The sequence below is a fragment of the Polyodon spathula genome, chromosome 24 (assembly GCF_017654505.1).
Source record: "Polyodon spathula isolate WHYD16114869_AA chromosome 24, ASM1765450v1, whole genome shotgun sequence".
Classification (NCBI taxonomy): domain Eukaryota; kingdom Metazoa; phylum Chordata; class Actinopteri; order Acipenseriformes; family Polyodontidae; genus Polyodon; species Polyodon spathula.
This window is the reverse complement of record NC_054557.1, coordinates 8180480-8200754: the sequence shown is the minus strand read 5'-3', so window position 1 is coordinate 8200754 and position 20275 is coordinate 8180480. Positions and strand designations below refer to the sequence as shown.

Genomic DNA, 20275 nt, shown 5'->3' with positions numbered 1-20275 from the left:
TGCAGTTCAGCACAGAGCATGTGCAGCTGCATATATACTGAGGGCTGGTACCGAAGTGGGGCTGAGACCGCAAGGCTTCACCAGCATACTGTATGTGACTGCTGCCTTGAAGTAATAACATATATATATATATATATATATATATATATATATATATATATATATATATATATATATATATATATATATATATATATATATCTATATATATATTGAAAAGGAACACTAACAAAAATAATAAATAAAACTAAAAAGATTTTATATATTTGAGATGGAAAGACATGTACCATAAGTACTGTTCTACATGTTAAATGACATTACTGTTATAATGATCCAAATGCAAGATTCAACTCACTTCAGTGCCTGTGCTCCTGGCCGCTGGGAGATGCTGGTACTCAAGAAAATCATCTGCACCTTCAGTGTCTCTGGAACACCAGGCTCCTCTCGTACAGTGATGGAGGTGCTTAGCAGCTTAAAGGTCATAATACTGGCAACATACTATATACACAAACAGAGCACAGGGATGACATTAATTTATTATGCTAAATCTGTAGCAGGGGGTGATCATGACATCTATTCTTGTACACATTTGGGGGCACTCACTTTCTTTAATAAAAAAGTAAACATAAAAAAAGTGCAAACCTCTTTGGGCAAAGCGAGATTATGGGAGCTGCCACTATATCCGATTGCAGTGTAGAGTTTAGCCTTCTCTTCTGCAGTCATAAACTCATCAACACCTAAAGAGGGGAGTGAAATACACCTAACTTCACATGCTTTCAGAACACATGCTGTGTCCTGTTGTGTATCACTCTGGCTCCAGACTAAAGTCTAATAAACTAATACTACACATATACAGAATTAGATACTTTATTAAGAAGCATTGCAGTAGTAGAGTATTCCAGCAAAAATAATGACTTAAACTGTTAACATGGAAAAGACCATGCAGAGTCAGAATGCTGTGCTATTGGGAGTCAATGAAGATCAGAGAGTATTTGGAGTATATGATGCCATATATTAAAAACAAGCAAAGCACAAGAAGATCTATAGCTTAGAGCCTTTTTCAGTTTTAACATAAACCCTCCGCTGCATGACATGACAGACACATGCAATGGACCAGTAAAACACAGCTCATAGGTATGAGACTTTAAAGAGATTTGGCAAGCTAGCAGTGGACAAACATGATTAGTGTGCTCTTTGGGATTCTGAACTATTTACAAAAGGTTGAAGCTTTATAATACAAGTATTTTAAGAAAAAAATAAAGGTTGCCAAATAAAAGACAAAATGATCAACTGCAGCAGAAGGGAGGTATACAACTACTCATCCATTGTGGGACAGTGCTGCAACACGTGGTACAATAAGCAAACCAAACTGACATAATGATTACTAAACTAAACTAAACCTGGCACAGTCACGTTTGTATTGAAACGTATTAACATCAGCCTTTCTTTAATACTTTTCTGACTGTTGCTGGTGTCAATCTGGTCACTCTTTCCACTGAAATGGATGATATATACAGTATTTCTGAAAACACAGCAACAACATACTCTCAGGTGCCGATGACTCCTCCTCTTGCACTTTCTTCTTCCCTTCTTTCTTTCCAAAAAAGCCACCGAACCACCCCCCTCCCCGCTTCTCCTTCTGCGTAGTCTTCGTCCCTAACATCTTCAGCCCAGACCTGACCACCTGGAGAAGAAGAGTCAGCCATCAGCTAGGGAAGCACGACCAACTAAGCCAAGAGCAGCACTGGTAAAGCAGTCAACACTTACAATAGCTAAGTCCAGTAAGGGATTTACAGTAGCATACTATCATAATTCCCTGTGTGCAGATTCTCAGTTTCCCCATATCTTTATGTATTTGATTAGTAATAATAAAGAAAAAAAAAACATTCTTTGAATAACTTAAGTTAAAGCGTTGTGAATAGAGCCCATGTAACCCCAGTAAATGCCTACAACAGTAAAGTAATGCTGGGGTGAGCATCAACTCATTAATTCATTTAGCCTTGAAAAGGTTGAAGAATGCAAACCTCCACGTGTGCCTGCTGCCGGGCTAACGTGATATTAAAAACATCAAGGGTTCTTTCCAAGTCCTAGGGGAAGAGAGACATGCAGATTCAAATACAGATTTGAACTACAGGCTACTGACTAAATACAAGTCATAACCTTTTTTTATGATGACTTTATCAGAAACAACCCAAACCAGTTATTATTCAAGCCCAACTAAGAGAAAAAAAAGTAGTTTATTCATATCCAAGACAAATGATTCTACAAAAAAGTCTTCATCAAACACTCCTCTTTAATACATATAAGACATCGTACTGGGGTTCAATGCCTCTGTGACCGAGAGTGGAAATAAGTTTGTACCTTACAGCAACCTATAATTATAAACCTATAATATAATATATATATATATATATATATATATATATATATATATATATATATATATATATATATATATAATAAAAGATAGTTAAAAGAAAAAAAAAAAAAACAGTTTAGCTACAGATACATGTTGACCACTAAACGGTGTGTTCCAAGTTCCAGAAAATTCTGGCTCCTTTCCATGGAAAATGCAAGGCTTGTATTTGGAAATCAAAATATCTGTCTGTACTGCCTGCTATGTATCAGAGAGAATTACTGTAGGTTGGTATATTTCTTGATGACATGCTACACAGTTGGCCAGGATTTTCTGTCTAAATATTTGTCTTAGATTTAACCAGTTTTTTTTTTTTCAATGCTGTTTCTTTTATTGAAACTCACCTGAAGTTGCTTCAGTGTTTCCTCTCCACACTTGCTTTGTGTTAGTTTGGTTTTGTAAGCTGTTTTGTAAGCTCGAAGATGCTGTCTGTGCTTTTTGATGGAGCTCCAGAGCCACATCTGAGTGGGCCTCCTGATGTGGACCTCTAATATGCTAGTAATGGCATAGCCCCACCTGAAACAAAGAACATTTAGAAAAAAGACCTTGTCAAAATCGAAATGCAGGATTAGGACAAGTGGCTTTGAAACGTTCTCAGCCAGTTATAACCTCACCATGCAAATATATTTGCTCTCCTCTGCCAGCTACCACTGCACTTCGTATATTTAAAACATGCATTAGTGTGATGAAGAAACAGAGATTGTTGTACTGTACTGAGACAAGTGCATGAGAGGAGTTAGAAGGAGCAGTTTGTCCAGGGCATTTTTATGCATTTTTTAGAAGGTCAATTTCTTTTACTGACTTACCATTTTCTGGCATTGTTATGGAGTGGTAGCTCTGGTTTGTATTTTCTGTATGGGGCATTTTTGACCATACAATCCACCGATTCAAGAAGGTCCATCATACTGAGGTACTAAAAGAAAGAAAGAACAAGAAAAACACTGCCAGTGATAAAACGTTATGGTTGTCACACAATTACAGCCAATATCAAACCACATGTAGCACAAATATGCGAGTCTGTGGAGGAGATGGGGTATTAGGATTACCTGATATGACCTACCTTTTATGTACCCATTTCCCGAGTGTCAATGTTCCATGGTACTGTAGAAACATAATGGTCTACGAACAGCTACCTGCCATTAAACTGTGTTATTATTTTAAAGAGATCACTCATTTGTTGCTGAATTATAAAAGAAAGAAAGATTAAACTAACCTTTTTGTTTGATGTTCTAAGAGCATGGAAATGGCCCTGTACAGTATGTATGACTATTCACTTACAGCTATGGCCAAAAGTTTTGCATCACCTAGAATTTTAGGATTAAGACTGATTGATTTAAAAATAATAAACTATAGGAACATAATTTAGATATTTTATTTAATATCATGTAAATCGAAGAAAACTACAAAATGATATCGCAAAAGTCTACCGGAAGCCATAACAGTAGTACTAATCCAGGAGTCCTAATAAATGAATAATCTAACTCTTGTTATACACTGAAGTACTGGGGTCATCATTACAATGTCCAGGCTGTACGGATGTGTGTACACAACTGCTTTGAATGTTACACAATGAAGCCCTTCACATTGAAGCCAGTGTCTCATAATCACACAGGAATGGAGTTCTTTTGATGCAGGTGGCATTAGTGAAGACTGTATCTGCCAGTGTTCATTAAAATTCATTAATCTGTGCTTGGAGCAGGGCCCAGCTTGATATCGCATTATCAGAATTAGATTAATTCCAGTCAATTGTCAACTCTTCAGACAACCCCATTCTCTTTCTGACAGACAGGGTTGTGCAAAGGTGAGATGCACCAAGCCTGCACTTTTTCTTACCTGTGGCCTGGTCATCTCTATAGCAATACTCTGGACTTCCATGTCAAGGTACATTTTGGGGGACTTGAGTTCGATCTCAGCATGAGGGTTGATGCAGAGTTTTGCTGAAGCGAATATAGGTCTGAAAACTGAAAAAGAAAAAATAGAAAATATGTATTCAATCTTCTTATTAACCAAGGGAGTGTTGAATCCTTCTTGAAATAATGCACTGTTGCCAGTTTTAAGTTGTTTAGGCCACTTCAGTTCATGCGCATTACTGTGGAACCTATTCTCCAAAACGAAATATTTCTTAACCAACCACACTACTAATGGTTATATAAAACCCATTATATATTCTACCCACCACCTCGCTTTTGCTGTCTCTTAACTTTGATGTTTGGCACAAGTAGTCAGTTACCTCTTCAATATTAGCATTGGCGTGGTAATGGTAAAAAACTACTACAGATATTGCTCTACAGTATATTGCCAATGTGCATATACTGTACATTAAAGCTGTAACAAATTAGTATTTTAATTGCGGGGTAAATGCAGTTCAGACAGTGAAGTCTTATTTCTTTAAAGTTCATAGAGCCAACGTCATGAATCTCACATGTTCCCATGGAAAAGGTGCACACCTTATGTTAAATGTGTATTTAATGCAACTTGCTTCTGGGAGTTAAGATTTCTTGTATTTGCAAGGAGAGATCAATAACTTTTCTTCACTAAGAACTTTCCCATTCTCACTTTCTACCATTCCCATTTACCATAATTTATGCATATTTACTACAGGACAATATGAGATAGTTATGAAATGGTGGCAACGTCTGTTTGGTAAGATTTGCTATAATTATTTTGTTAGCTTTAAGTACTTTAGGCTGAGAAATGCTCCCAAGCTTTAGATGGAACGGACCCACAAAATACCTTTCTATTAAACTGCTACAAAATATGTGTTAAAAGGTATTTTTTGTAGATGTCCAGTGCAATACGAAATTGTGAGTTTGGACTGCTTGTTAGCATTGTTTTGGTTTCCATAGAAACCAGGTGTATGTTTTTGAAATACAGGTTACATACTGTACTGATAATCTTGGGGCTCCTTGACACTTGAAGCAATTCCTTCTTTCAGCAGTCCCTGTAAAGAAATACAGAGCAGATAGGAGATAATTATAAACAAGAGCCAAACTCTTTGATAAGCTCAGGACTCTAGGATGTTCTAGATTCAAGAAACCCTGGACACAATCTTGCAACAAACTTTGTTACAGTTCTTGTGGGTTAATGAGTTGTAATTACCCTTATAAATCAGCACCAGCAATAACAATTACATTGCTAGTGGGTTTTTGGGGGGAAAGAAATGTAAATACAGATCATAATGACATTATTTTAAAGTTGACATGGAGGGTTGTTCTGGCAGACTGTTGGTTTTGTTTAAATGTGCCACAGCGTTTAGTTTTTAGACTACTCCAGAACCCCCTGCCCATAGACAATTGATATTGTATGGCTAGGAACAGTCTTTATTTGAATTTTAATTTCAATTCATATTAGAAATGTAATTGGTAGTACATGGTATATACAAGACTCTCAAAACACAGCAGTTGTTCTCGTAGCCGTGAAGATTTACCACCTGAGCCCCTTGTAAAAGTTATTTTGACTGCAGCTCTGTTTGGTGAGTACTCTCTCAGTTTTAAACTTGCCAGTTACATATTTTAGTTAAAATGTTGCAAACTCGTGCATAACCTCTGTTTCTCCAACACCTCATTTCAAGCACTGCACACAACCACAATAAAAAAAAAAGAATGTCATCCTTCTGAGCAGTTACACATCCTTGCCAGACCAAATAACCTTAACGGTAGTCATAACTGTCAATTGCTAAGCCATATCTAAGCAGAAACAACCACAGCATTGGCTTTCATCATGGAGCAAAGACAGCATTAGATGTGAAAAACAACAACAGATACAAAGTTTACACAAAAAGTAAGTTCAGAACAAAATAGTCATGCATTCACAGCGCTCAAAATAAACCTGACCTTGAGCACTTATTATATCAACACAATAAACAGCAGGAAATCACTGCAGAACAAGTACAGTACGTGCTGTAACATTAAATCAAACTTGTGTAGGCACTGGAAGCCACTGGGTATTATTCATAGTTTACCATAAACATGAACTCAACCTCGTAGCTACAGCAACATAAGAATGAGGAATAATAAGCAGGAGCTTAATGAAATGCATCTACACAGATACCAGGATAACATGAACTTCACTCTAATGAGCACTGCATTATTCAACATATCTCTTTGATGAATCTTGGAACACCGACTTCTTGAAAGGGTTTCTGAGTAAGAAATGAACTGTAAGTTCTTCCCCGATTATTCCACATTTCTGAGATAATGAAGTCTAACAATATACCTGTCATATAAACATTGCTGTTAAAATGATTAAAACAGGGCAATGCCTAACATTTTAATGAGAGACCTATTTTTATTAAATGCTTAGACTCGCCTCCGAGCGGTCAATAGCACCCTCTGACTCCACATCATTATAAACAAAATGGCGGGCCAGACACAGCATCACAGATTTCTCTGAGTGAATACTTTAATAAAGCAGATATCATCTTATAGTGAAAAACTGCTCCCTTTGGATTGAAAGTGACTCCAAAAAGCAACGAAGTTCACTGTTCATCAACCTTGGGATAGGGTTGGACTGTGAGGATATTATCTTCCATTACATCACTCTCCCTAATTAGCAGTCTCTCGCACACTAACTGAAAAGCCGGTATTTAAAAAATATTTAAAAAAATGGGGTAGAGCATCATGAATTGATAGTATTTAGATTGGTTACCATCAAATAAATGTCTGTACATGCCTCTCTAAACCACTTTTATAAAACATTCCTTTTATTTACTTATAGAACTGGACATAAAATATGCAACAATGACACGTCTATCTTTTATCCTGCTTTGGAGTACAAATGGTGATGCAATACCATTAGGCTTGTCAAGCTGGAGAATGATTAACTGGGTAGGTTTTTAAAGAAAAGACTCATTCAATATAACCGGATGGTGGATGGATTTAATCCCACTAATAGAATCACCTGTTTCCCAATACTACTTACTTCTTTGTGACGATCCTTTTCTCCCTTGGCAAACCTGGACATATGGTTTGTATTGACTATTAATTAAGAGCAATGGCTCGTATTCACACAAAACCTAGAGCTTAGGAGAGATGAGTTAAAGACTAACCTTTTTAATTAAGTGGTTTAACTCAGGCACCACTGGCTTGACAGAAAACACGTGGTGTAATATTAAAGTGGTAACAACCCATCATTTTCATTAATGTCAGATATCTACTATTACCTGGTGTTAGCTGAACAGTAAGTCACTGAGAAATTGTGTCTGCAAATGAATAAATTAAACTGAAAAACATATTTCAACACAAGCCTCATTTCCATCGGCACGATGAAACTTAGAAATCTCATTCCAATATCAAACTGGGGATGCAAAAGTATACAAAAGTGATCACATTTTTGTACAATTGTTATTTATGTTGTAATAATTGTACAATTGTTATTTAATTGTTATAAATGATACAAACAACCTCCATCATTTCCCTGACAGTATAAGATAAAATCAACAGAATTTAAGTTCTGCCTACATTTTTTTTTTATTATTTAAAACCTGCCTCTCAGGTCCTTTGCACTGGACACTCATTAGGTAACTTTCACCATCAGCATGTTGCCATGGTTCCAATTGAAATCTATTTAATTTCTGTCTGCTGCCCATGGAAATGAACAATCCTAATTTCAAATTGCTTTCAAGTCCATTTTTTTAAAACTCAATTTGGGTATCTCTGAATCTGGGGCCACAGTCTTATTTAGAAAGGGAAAATATTTTATATTCAGGGATAATACTAAACAAATGGAGGTAAAATGCTGAGAAGCTTTCATGTGTGTATAAATCTCCTTCTATTAGGACAGGTACGAGTCACTCATGCTTCTAGAGGTTTCTGCCCAGCACAAGTGGATTTTGAAGGTTAAGATAAAAGCACATACAGGCCACTAAATCGGATCAGTGGAACAAATGCACATAACCCAATACAAGAGATGCAAGGTGATCACATCAGATTAGCATTCAAGTGCTGGAGTCAGGGCCGTGCATGCAAAATGTATGCATTACTTTAACAATTGGCGACTAGACAGCTGTCTCATTTTTTTTTTCTCTCAACAAAATAAAAAAAAAGGATCCTGTCACTGGCTTCTCAGAGCATGTGTCACTGCAAGAACAGCTCAGGCTCTTGACAGGAGACATGCCGTCAGTCAACTAATTGAACAGGGAGGCTCGGCCAGGGTTTGGCTGAATGGGAATCCCTGATTGGCTGGGAGGAGCGTGCCCCAAGGCACACCCGGCCAATCAAAAACAACAAACCAGTAAACACCTGTGACCCTGTTCATCTGTGCAAACGAAGACTCACTGTGTGTGTAACCGGGACCTGTTATTGCTTGTGGATTAGCGTTTAGTTTAAGGGATCAGAGAATGACCCCCAACCAGTATAGTGAGGGTGTGTAGCGCAGCGGGGCCCTCCTTTTAGAGGAGGTAACGCTCAGCCGCCTGTAGCCAATCTATTTTCTAGCTGTGTTTTCACTGTTTTATTTTTACACTGTTTGCTGCCGTTTTCTCTATACCTTGTTTACACTCCAGTTTGTGTACATGTCCCTGTGACCTTACCCATGCTGGCACAGTCACATGGTTCCCTGCTCTGTCTCACCCCGCACTAGGTATCAACATTGCTGGTACCCTGTGCCTTCAATAAAACCTGTGCGGGATGTCAAACGCAATTTCTGTGTCTGGCTCTTTATACAGTGATCCTCCCTTTCACAATCAGTTCAAATGTTTCCGCTTTTTAATGTTTGCACTGATTAAATTGCACACAAGTTTACACAGCATGCTTCCCAACATGTACACACAGCATGGCAAAATACCACTCAAATCATACAGTGTGAGGAGAACAAGATCCCGGGTGCCTTCATTAGTTTAAGCACTAGACACTTCAACAGAGCAATTCATCTTTGGCTTTGCAGAACACCAATTAAGAGACTGTAGAACAGTCCAGTGATCAAAGCAGGGTAAACAAAATAATGGCTAGCATGAACATAGGGTTTTTGTTTGACAGCTTAGAAGCAGGGTTATCTTCAAAAGACTTCATTTGCTCTTGCAGACACAACGTGTTTCTCCTGTTTTCTATGTCAAGAGCCCCCGACGTCATCTACCACCCCTAAGCTACTTAACTTTTGAAAAGCCCACAGACAGACTGTTACAATCACTTTGTCCAAGCTGAATTCATTACTATCCTCACCAGTTAAAGGATACTACATCAACAAACAAGACATGTCAATAAGATACATACATGTATCCCCTTCAATGCTATATAAATGTTATAGGTGTTAGAATAATTACCTACATGCAAAGCTTATAGAATATTTTAAATGTCCATGCACAGTTTAAATGTTTTTCTATATGTATATCTTTCAATCGTTCTGCCAATCACTGTACAAAAAAGTAGATCACCATGACAGAGTCACTGAGCTACTTTAGCCTTGAACATTTTATATTTAATACAATTTCATATTTTTCTCACTTTTCTGTAAATTAATACTTACTTTTAAACTGCATTTTGTAAAATTGCATTAATGTATTGTTCTTGTTCACTCTAACTCTTAGAATGTTTGATCCCTTTCACGGTATGCAGTATTTTGTTTGCATATGCAAATTATTGTAGTGCAAGAGGTTAGGAGGTAGGATAAAAAATTGCTGCTTTTATTAAATACAATTGTCCCCCAATCTGTAGTAGAGGGTGATTCTTAAAATGTGTCTTTATTAAACTATGCCTTTTAATCAATGTACCCTGATTAATGCACATTTCCTGATATTAAAATACACATTAAATAAGCTACGATGAAACGGTGATGTTCTACGATGTTTCTAATGGTCGAATTGTGTGTGAGGTTTCTTTCACACAGAAGTACCCAATGTACATGTTTTTTTAGGACACAAAATAAAAGAAACATTACTTAGGATAACAATATAAACAAACAAAATAACATATATTTTACCAGTATATCTTCCTGGGAACCACGGTAAAACATTCTGCTCTTCACGTTCCAATAGGCGCACAGGCAGTCCAAACAGACAAGCTGGAATTGATCAAACACAGAGCAGTCAGGCTTCCTCTTATGATGCAGCGTACTGTATAAGCAGGGTTAACACCAAGGTTGCTTGTTTTCGTATCCCAAACAAACCAGTATACATATTATACAGTCCCACTTAATGTGGGACTAAATAATTACATCAAGTTTACATGTTTTGCAACTTGGAAAAGAAACACATGCCATAGCAAGTGTGTATTTTCATAGACAAATTCTACCTGGTATTACACTAGGGTTAAAAAAAAAGATTCACTGTTTTCATTCCTTACTCTCAGGGAATCTTGCACTTTCTAGAACATTTCACTTCTGAAAAGCATGTTACTGGCTGAAAGCATGTCAGTCAATAAGGGAAGCAGATGGTTGGTTAAGGAAATTAGTGGGGACAAATTCACCCTCCAGGTAAAATTACCAAGGAAGTGCAACACTATCTGAAAGCATGGCTCACAAACAGAGATTTCATAACAGTGTAATAAAATAAAAGAGCTTTTAAAGACGTACAGTATTTAACAAAGGGATGTGCACAGATTGATGGAATTATTTTGTTTGCTACAATCACTTCCAACAACCAACAAGCAAAATACAATTTCAGCAAAAAAAAGAAAAGAAAATACTGTTGTAAGATCACAGGATCTACACAAGTGTAATGATTTTAATCCATGACAGCTGATGCATGCATTTACCAGTATGGGTGCTGTATGAACTGACTGTTTAAAGGTGGTTATGATTATTTTTTCAGTTTGTTACTGACCAGAGACACACATGTCTGTTTAATAAAAAATACAACTTTTTTTTTTCAAAGTTTAAGTTTCAATGTGCTTATAAATGTATACAGACTACACCAATAATTCTTTACTAATTACTGATGTATATATATATATATATATATATATATATATATATATATATATATATATATATATATATATATATACCACTGATAAGCTTAGTTAGAATCTAGCTTAAAAGAACACCCATATATACAGCCTATATGTTTTTTTATGTTTGTGAAGTTACCTTGTAGATGATTTTGGCCGCATTGTTTAGTATGCATGGCTTCCAATTTTCATCGGCTGTCTGTAAAGAAAAGAATTTCAAAGTTATCGCTCTGCGGTGGGTTCTCTTCTGTTCATGTTCACAGTAGAGCCTGTGAGTAACTAATTTAACCTTCTAGTATCCAGCTGTGGTGGGACCAGAGTAAGGGCGGACATGTAAAAAGTCGGATGAATGAATCCTGTTTTAAATATCATTATACACAGCTGTAACAATTACGATATTCACACAATTATTGTTTTGAGATTCAGATTTAATTAGGGAGCTCCACTAAATCCCTTGTTTTTAGATATAGGGTATTAACGCTTGTGACAGAGTAGCCATCTGCCGTGTGGGTGCGTGCATTCGCTGCTGAGTGACAGGCAGGAGACGAGACGGAGGTTGAAGTTGATACACCCCGCAGGCGGATATGATTTATTTACATATCAACACACTGAACAGCTCACGTGACACCACCAGCAATGGCTGCTCACAGCGCACATACAACACAGTGTAGAAAAAATTTGGTAGAGACTAATCTTCTCTGTTCAATAATAAACTAACGCTGCTGAAGAGATTGATCATGGCGGATAAACGGTTAGGGCAGATATGTGATGGGCATAAACGCGATGGATTATTGTATTGGGAAATACCTGCAGTGATTTTTATGATACAACTGTCAATCCTGGGCAGGGGTGATACTGTCTGGAGAACTTCTTATTAAATTGTCATGAAGCATGATAGTAAAATGACTTGGCTTAAGTTATTAAGAATATCACATTCTTGAGATATAGGGGAGTGTCTGTCCGTTCATTCATCCACTTGTATGTTCTGCTTATATTTTTGCACTAATCTGGAGTGTGGCTTATCACATTGCGATTAAAGATTGTGTTGCTAATTTGTATTAATGCTATTCTGTAATGATGTTTATACATTCATCAACATTTCCACTATACTGATTGCTGATATTTTGAATCTGGAGCTGCAGAGGGGGGTGTATGTTACTGACATGCTTGTTCTTGCTCAGGAAATCTGCAATAAACAGAAGTAATGAAGAAGTGAGAGCTGAAGACCTGAATGTTTGCTGATACAGAAAACTGACACGTAATTGAATTGCTTAAAAGTTCAGAGTGCTGCACACTGATTAGACCTTTCCCAATGCATTAGGCTGAAAGCTTCCTTAACAGGAACTCAATGTTCTTCTCCCAGGCAACTGAGAAATTGCTACCCGTTTATCCTACAGTTGCAAAACAAGGTCAAGTAGACAACAACAGTGTTTCTGATGTATTAATCACTGAAAAGAGAGAATACAATCAGAGCTTTACCTGTAAACTGAGCTCTTCCAGTGTAACACCTGTTGAGAATGGCTGCTCAGGGTCTGTAATCTGGGAAATAAAAAAAAATAAAAAAAAAAAAATAATATATATATATATATATATATATATATATATATATATATATATATATATATATATATATATATATATATATATATATATATATATATACATATAGTAAACTTTCTCTAAAACTACAAGTGTTTCCCATGATTATCCTTCCAATGTGCTGGTAACATGGCTGATTATTCTATGCGCTCAGAAAGAAACCAACACAATTTGATTAGATTCCCAAGTTTTAGCTATAAGGACACAATATCCTCCATTCCCTTGACTTGATATTTAAGATTTTGAGTTGGATCGTCCCCATAAAGCTACACATCCCCAACAAACACAGTTTAAGACAGCCTTGAACTATTTAAACATTTAAATGCCAAAAGAGCTTCGCAATCACATCACTTCACTTCACTTCTGTGTCCATCGTCTGGCCCAACTGGTCCTTCAAACAGCACCAATGTTAATAGTAAATAATTATGTAATAAAATACTATCCAGTTTCCCTGTCCAACGGGAATGTATACAATAACACAAGCACATCATCATGTGACTCTTTTGAGGTATACTCACATCATCTTCATATCGGATATGAATGTTAGTTATTTTGACCTGCAGATTCTTTATGACCTGAGTCAGTAGCTTTTCTTGAAACGAATCCTTCTTCTCATCTTTAGGATTCTCTAAAAATAAAACATCATCAGACAAAGTACTTTGATTCACCAAAAGTAGTTCAAAATATTGCAAATAATATTAAATTGTTAAACAAATCTGGAATGAACAAATCTAAAGGGTAAAGCCCTCTCACAAGACAGTATAATGCCAGTTTGAGAAGGAGCTATTAAGTACTACAGATACTACATAGATACTGCACATACATACCTTGTTTGTGCTCACGTTGTTTAGATTTCTTAAAGTGTTTTTTATGCTTTTTATGCTTATGTCCTTTTTAAAATGCAAGCATTAGGAAGAAAAAAAAATTAGTAAAGAGGAAAGATGCAGCCAAGCAAACAAGACAAAGGATTACAGAACGAAAAAGATAATGACAACACTACGCATTCGACCACCGAAACGTGAACATCAACACAACAGCATGCCCTGTGCATACTGTTTGGTACATATCCATAGAATGTATAAAAGCGACTTATATTACATTAGAGAAAAAGATCTACATAAAATGTAAATGACTGAGTGCATTCACTTATGTAACCTATTTAAAACCGGAACAAACTCAAATTAATATTTAGAATGTTAAGCAGCATTTTTTATTTTTTTTTTTAATTGCAGTATTTGAGAAGGTTATAGACATCTATTGCGTACACTACCACGCAAGATGTCGGATTAACTGACTTCCCACACTGTAAAGTAACATTTGAATGAAAACAGTGTGCCTAATTATTTATCTGGTTTTATTCCCAAACTTGGAATGTCCAGTTCACCCAAAACACAGCTAATCCCCTCAGCAGCTCTGGAGAGCTGAAGGTCAGTGGGCTTCCTCCGATCCCATGAGCGAGTCAACTGCCTCTTCACACCCAGGAGCTCTACAGCAGGTGTCACCTAACCTGATCTCTGGGAGTCTCTATAGCGCGTTAAGGAGAAACACTCCCATACCCTCCCTGATGAACTCCCAGCAAGGATCAGCAACTTCACACAGCCAGGACACAAACCTGTGCTCCCCTGACTGTATGACTCACCGTACACACCACACGGTTCTGCCTTTACCAAACGAGTCCCTCTGGGTATTATTTAAAAAACAGCAGTGGTGATGAATTATCCCAATCAGTAGAAACAGACTAGGGAAAAAAACACAAACAGGTGTTTCTCATTCATTTGTAGATCTGTATTTGTTTTATCGGAATTGACAATTGTATGGTGCAACAATTTTCCCTAAATGCCAGTGCATAGTAATCATGAAAACCAGACAAAAGGAAAATTCCAATAAAAAATAAAAAACACAATAGCTGGTATATATATATATATATATACCTATATAAATATATAATATATAAAATATATACTAATATATATAAATATAATATATACCTCATGATATATACACGTGTGAGTGGGGCGTGTGACCAGGCAAGGGCAAAATTACAAGCATTATTGCAGAGGGATATTTTTTTGTCAAAAAAAAAAATCAAATTTGGGTGCATAACAGGAAAGCGTATAATCAGTTTCAGATGGTGATAGGCTAATCTATATCTGAACTGAAACCATCATTGTTTCTTCTGGAGTGGGGCGTTGACTCAGGCAAGGGCAAAATTACAAGCATTATTGCAGAGGGAGTATTTTTGTCAAAAAAAAAAAATCAAAAATTGGTGCATAACAGGAAAGCGTAATCAATCAGACTGCGGAGTCTACATCATCTGAACTGAAACCATCATTGTTATCTGAACAGAAGATAACCCAAACCCTGAATCATTCAATGCACACAACAACTACTTCTAGGCAGTTTTTTTTTTCTATTCATGTGAGCCGCTATATTTCCCCTCAGGCACTATTGGCACATGGTTATTAAAAACCTGAAATTAATGGTGAAAAGTTGTCTATAAAAGATGACATCATTCAAGGAGAGTTGCATTGGTTAAACACCAAGGCATCTGTTGTGTACACCATAATAAAACCCAAGTGGCTAATTGGTTTTCAAAATCTGTCTCTTCATCAAATATCATGTTGTGAAAAAACAATACAGCAACAGATCTAAGTGACACCTTCACAAGATGACAATTTTATTATTTGCATATACTGTTTTTGCATTCATGCCTTTGTGGCACAATATTTTGCAGAGAGAAAGGTCAGTGCAGTATAGTAGTCAACCTTGATAACATAATATTTTTTTTTTGTATTTCTCAAATGTGTCCAGTCCATTTTTGGAAATCTTAACAGTTTTTCATTACGTGTGCTAGCGTTCCAATGAGACTGCCTCTTAGAATAAAAATGGTCTCAAATGTGCAGTTTTGAAAGATATGTTTTAGCAAAGAAATATATAGTTTTGTAACTGTGGCAGGGCAGAAGACCTGCTGTTGTAAACAATGTTTGTGGGAATGTAAGATTGCCAGGGATGCGGTTAAATCTATCCCTGCCAGCAATCAAAGGTGTGGCCATTCCCCAATTAGGTAATTGGTGCTAATTTGGGAGTGGCCACATGTATATAAGGAAGGAGAAATCCTTTGTCTGTTGGCGGAGCTTTCTCTGGGTCTCTTTCCTGCTGGTAACAGCCTCGGCAGTGATGCTACCCTGTCACATGACATACACGCCACTGAACTACTGTAGGTGGTCTTGCCTTTGCTCCTGTCATTAACCAACCAGCTGCTTCTCCAGTACCTGGAAGTAATGCATGCCAAGAAAACTGAGAACTTTCTTTAACCTAGTGTAGCATCAGATATCATTCTTTAAAATGAATATACATGTCTGCTGTTACAAGTGTCTCTTTCAAAACTGAACATCTGATACATATATAGCGAATCACGACAGCCTGACATGTAAGAGTTATGGAATTATTTAGCTACAACCACTTTCATCACATTTATTTGTATCAAAACTAAGTATTTATCCAGGGCCAACGTCAAGGGTTTTAAAGGTATTGCAAAAGCCTAGTTTGAAGAGTCTTGATAAATGTTTCAGACTTTTACAAAAAAAAAAAAAAAAACACAACAGACTAGCAATACAGCTGGATTTAAAAAAAATATTAATAAATAAAAAACCCACAATGTATTCGTAGGTATTTATCGTGTTAATACACTACTTGTATGCAGGTCGACTCACATAAATGCTGATAACAGCCTTTGTACCTACCTGGCTTGACATCTTTATACACATAGCTTTCCAAATCGAACAAGAAGTCTCCAGTTTGAGTGCCTTCATCCCACGGTAGCAAAAGGCAAGCAGCAAAAACCATCAAACTCAAGTTATGTTCAAGTTAAGTTTCCCACCAGAAATTCAGATGGGAAGAAGACGGCATGGTGGCAAACGCATGCATCATGCAAAGAAGAAAATAATTGAACTTAATTAACACACCGTAAAAAAGTATGACCTTGAACGCTAGTGTGGTGCGCTTTACAGTATGTTTAAGAACGTCTAGCCTTAATTACAAAAGTTCATCAAATTCAGGCAAATGGGATCTAATGAAATTGTGGTATAAAATCATAGTATAGAACCAAAGAACCCTACCCAAGAAGAGGGCAATTTTATGGACATCCTGAGAGACAGCGGAAGGATGAAGGACAAAATGATGAAACAGGAAATAAAAGGCAGAATTACTGTAAACGTGCCTTTGTATTCCTTGCAGACCTCTGTCAATATGTACACTACGCCTATACTGTACTGTATGATTGGATTGAGCAGAAACAAGAGCAATCTTAACACTGAAATTGATCCTGATAGTAGGACTGCCTTTATCATAAGGTACTTTTTCATTTTTCCTCCCCAAAGACCTGGGTTTTACATACAGTGAACACTATGCCCAGTAGTGAGATCACTTTCTAGAATTAGCCATGTATGTTTTCAAAATGCTGGTTTCCAAACAGTGTAATAATTTCCTGCCAAACAAGGACAATCAAACATTTACCTTGCGGAACTTGATAAAGGATAGTTAAATAAACCATTGTAATAAACTTGAACTGCAGTAATAAACAACGTGATGTAACTGTTTCAGGTCTCCTGTCATTCTAATTTACATGATGAAAGTACATTTTATCAGTCTGTTTAACTTTTTCTCCCAATTTGGATATTACTTGTGGAATTCCTGATGTAATCTGAGCCCAGTACTTCATGTGTTCTGCAGCAAAGCAAACATCCAGTCTCCTGTTTACTTGAAATGATGGCATAATTTGTTTTAAAGGCATTGCAAAAAAAATAAACAGGACCTGTCTTTGGGTTAGTACTGAACTGTTACAGCTAAAATTTAAATCAATAGCACCTTAGATCACAGACACGAATAGCCGTTTAATGACAGTGTAATAACTGGGTAATTACTAATGGTTCCTGACATTGTAAACTACTGTGCAATTACATGGGAATGACCTTGTGAACAACATTACATGATCACACCAAGGCATCTAATTGCATGATCACACACATATATTTCTACCATTTAGGAGCATTAAAGCGGTAGTTGGTAGTTACCCAATGACATGGTATCTAAAGTACGAGGTCCACAAGTGTTTCTCCTTGTAATGGGACAGCATGCTGGCTTAGGATGAAATTAGCTGGGTTGGTTTAGCTCACCATACCACAATGTCACCTACTAATGAGGTTCCATCTTCTGCATAACCTACTGACTCTGTGCCAAGTACACACAGTAACCATCTCTATTCACAACATTTTAATGTAGGAATTATTTAAGACTCCTCTTTTAAAAGTTCTCTGATGCATGACAAAGTGGAGTTAAAATAAAATGATTTCTATGTTGTTTTGTTGCCAGAAGGGGCCACCCTTTATACAGAGAGAATTCTAGTGAATTAAAGAGACATTGCAGGCTCTGAGCACCACTCACCACATAGTAATTACAGCACTTTGTTAAATGACTACACTTAACCATACCCTTTTAAAACAGATTATTAAAAAATTTTCTGTAGCACTACATCAGGCATTATCATCCCGGTTTATCCCAGGTAAAGGGAAGTAGATGAATTGCAGATGCATCAATTAGTTAATGTACTTCAAGAAGTTGGCCTCAATTGTTAATTGTTGTACACCACATACGTGGCCAACTACTGTCCTCCAGCTTTTGGCATATGTATTGTTAAATGTCCTTGAGAATTTTTATATGAAAAATGAGAAAAAGCGTGTTGCCTAGAGGATGTATATTGGACCCTGACGCCACCGTTAAAACGACGGAGAGCTTGTGCAGTATTTGTTAGCCTATTTGTTTTTCTATGAGTCTCTCGCTATATCAGTCTAACAATCTAGTTTAGTGTTGGCGTGCTTGGATGGTAATTAAACTGCCGTCTCATGATATAACCTTCAACCTGCTGACCTGTTTTGTTCTTGACATGTGCCAATGTCATGTAGCAAGTTTTAGAAAAAGATAATCTGCAATATTCTTTGAATGAATAGCTACTCATCTTTGCACAAACGACAAATAAGCAAATGCAAATTCCACATTTCATAAGAAAAAACACCTTTGTCTTTTATCTTGCTTGTCACAGTCAAAGCAACAGGGTTTTTTTTTTTATTATTGATTAAACTAATCACTTTGACCACTGTTAAAGTGTGATTGAAAGTACCAAAACATTTACGTTCCCTAGCAACACAACCATTGTTGATAGTAAGGTATGGTATGCTCATGTAAGGTAATTTTCACTTAGGTACTTTTACTATCAAATCAAAAAAATGTTTCCACTAATGAAGTCTTTATCAACGTAAGCCCACACACAGAGCAATCAGTCACAGTGTTTGTGTACTACAAGTCAGAATACAAATAGAAAAACCTGCTACCTTTAGTAGTTCTGTCATACCGATAACAAAGTAGCAGTTACCACATTGTTATCGACTCCTAATTATACATCTTAAAACATTTTATATTTTACAAATGTGTCAAATTCTTGACTTCTGGGGGTTTCAATAATTTACCTACATAAGGGGAGTTCTAAAACCAAGGTCTGGGTGAGTGTGGATTTCAAACCCTGGTCATTCAGTGATGAAGTTTAGTCATAATAAAAGATTATTACAGAACAGATTGCAAGAATATTGAACAGTTGTGCGGGTCTATTTGAGAGCATATCTTTAACGGAAAGGCACAGTGCTTCCTTCTAAAACATATTTGCCAATAGTTGGCCTCTAATGCCCAGGATACATAAAATGATCCATGAACAGCTTAGGGAAAACTGGCTGTAAAGATTCTTATCTGATGTAACTCTCACTTAGACCACATCACAAAGCCACCACACAACTGGGGGAGTATAAATGTTTTAAATCAAACTGCAGCCATTACAATATAATGTGAAAGCATAGCCACTGTTTTCTGTTCTATTATTGCAGAAATTTATCAAATTAATGTTTATTTCACAACTATACAATTCTTATTAACATCACACCTCTATCACAATGGAAGAATATTCTAAAGCGCGTTTCTCATCTGCAGTGTTAACGACTGGGAAACAAGGAACCTATATCCAGGGCCAATGCTGATAAGGCTCAGAACAACGCAGTACTCAGACAGCAGTATTTACTGTGTTTAAAAATCCTCTGGATTTCCCTCCTAAATAGGCTTGAATCAATGGCTTTATCAAATGAGATGCTGGTACATTGTTCAAACCATTTCTTTGCGTATTCAATCCAAATCCATACATATTAAATAATATATAGAAGCATTGTACGTTATCTAACTGCATGGAAGAAAAACCCCTGCTGTTGTTTATAATCACATTTCCAGGAAAACACAGATAAATCAGCCAAAAGGCTTGTTGTCTTGACTCAGGGACCTATTC

The 20275-nt window shown here is 36.6% G+C and overlaps 1 protein-coding gene across 1 annotated transcript in view; it reads right to left on the bottom strand.

Annotated features, from left to right (window-relative positions):
- vps13c (vacuolar protein sorting 13 homolog C) overlaps positions 1 to 20275 on the bottom strand; it is a 102462-nt gene that overhangs the window by 63472 nt on the left and 18715 nt on the right. The window contains 12 exon segments of the mRNA XM_041226200.1: positions 356 to 498; positions 643 to 737; positions 1546 to 1684; positions 2025 to 2087; positions 2761 to 2932; positions 3223 to 3329; positions 4250 to 4377; positions 5300 to 5357; positions 10331 to 10411; positions 11438 to 11497; positions 12778 to 12837; positions 13416 to 13525. Of these exon segments, the coding sequence (XP_041082134.1) occupies positions 356 to 498; positions 643 to 737; positions 1546 to 1684; positions 2025 to 2087; positions 2761 to 2932; positions 3223 to 3329; positions 4250 to 4377; positions 5300 to 5357; positions 10331 to 10411; positions 11438 to 11497; positions 12778 to 12837; positions 13416 to 13525 (1216 nt within the window).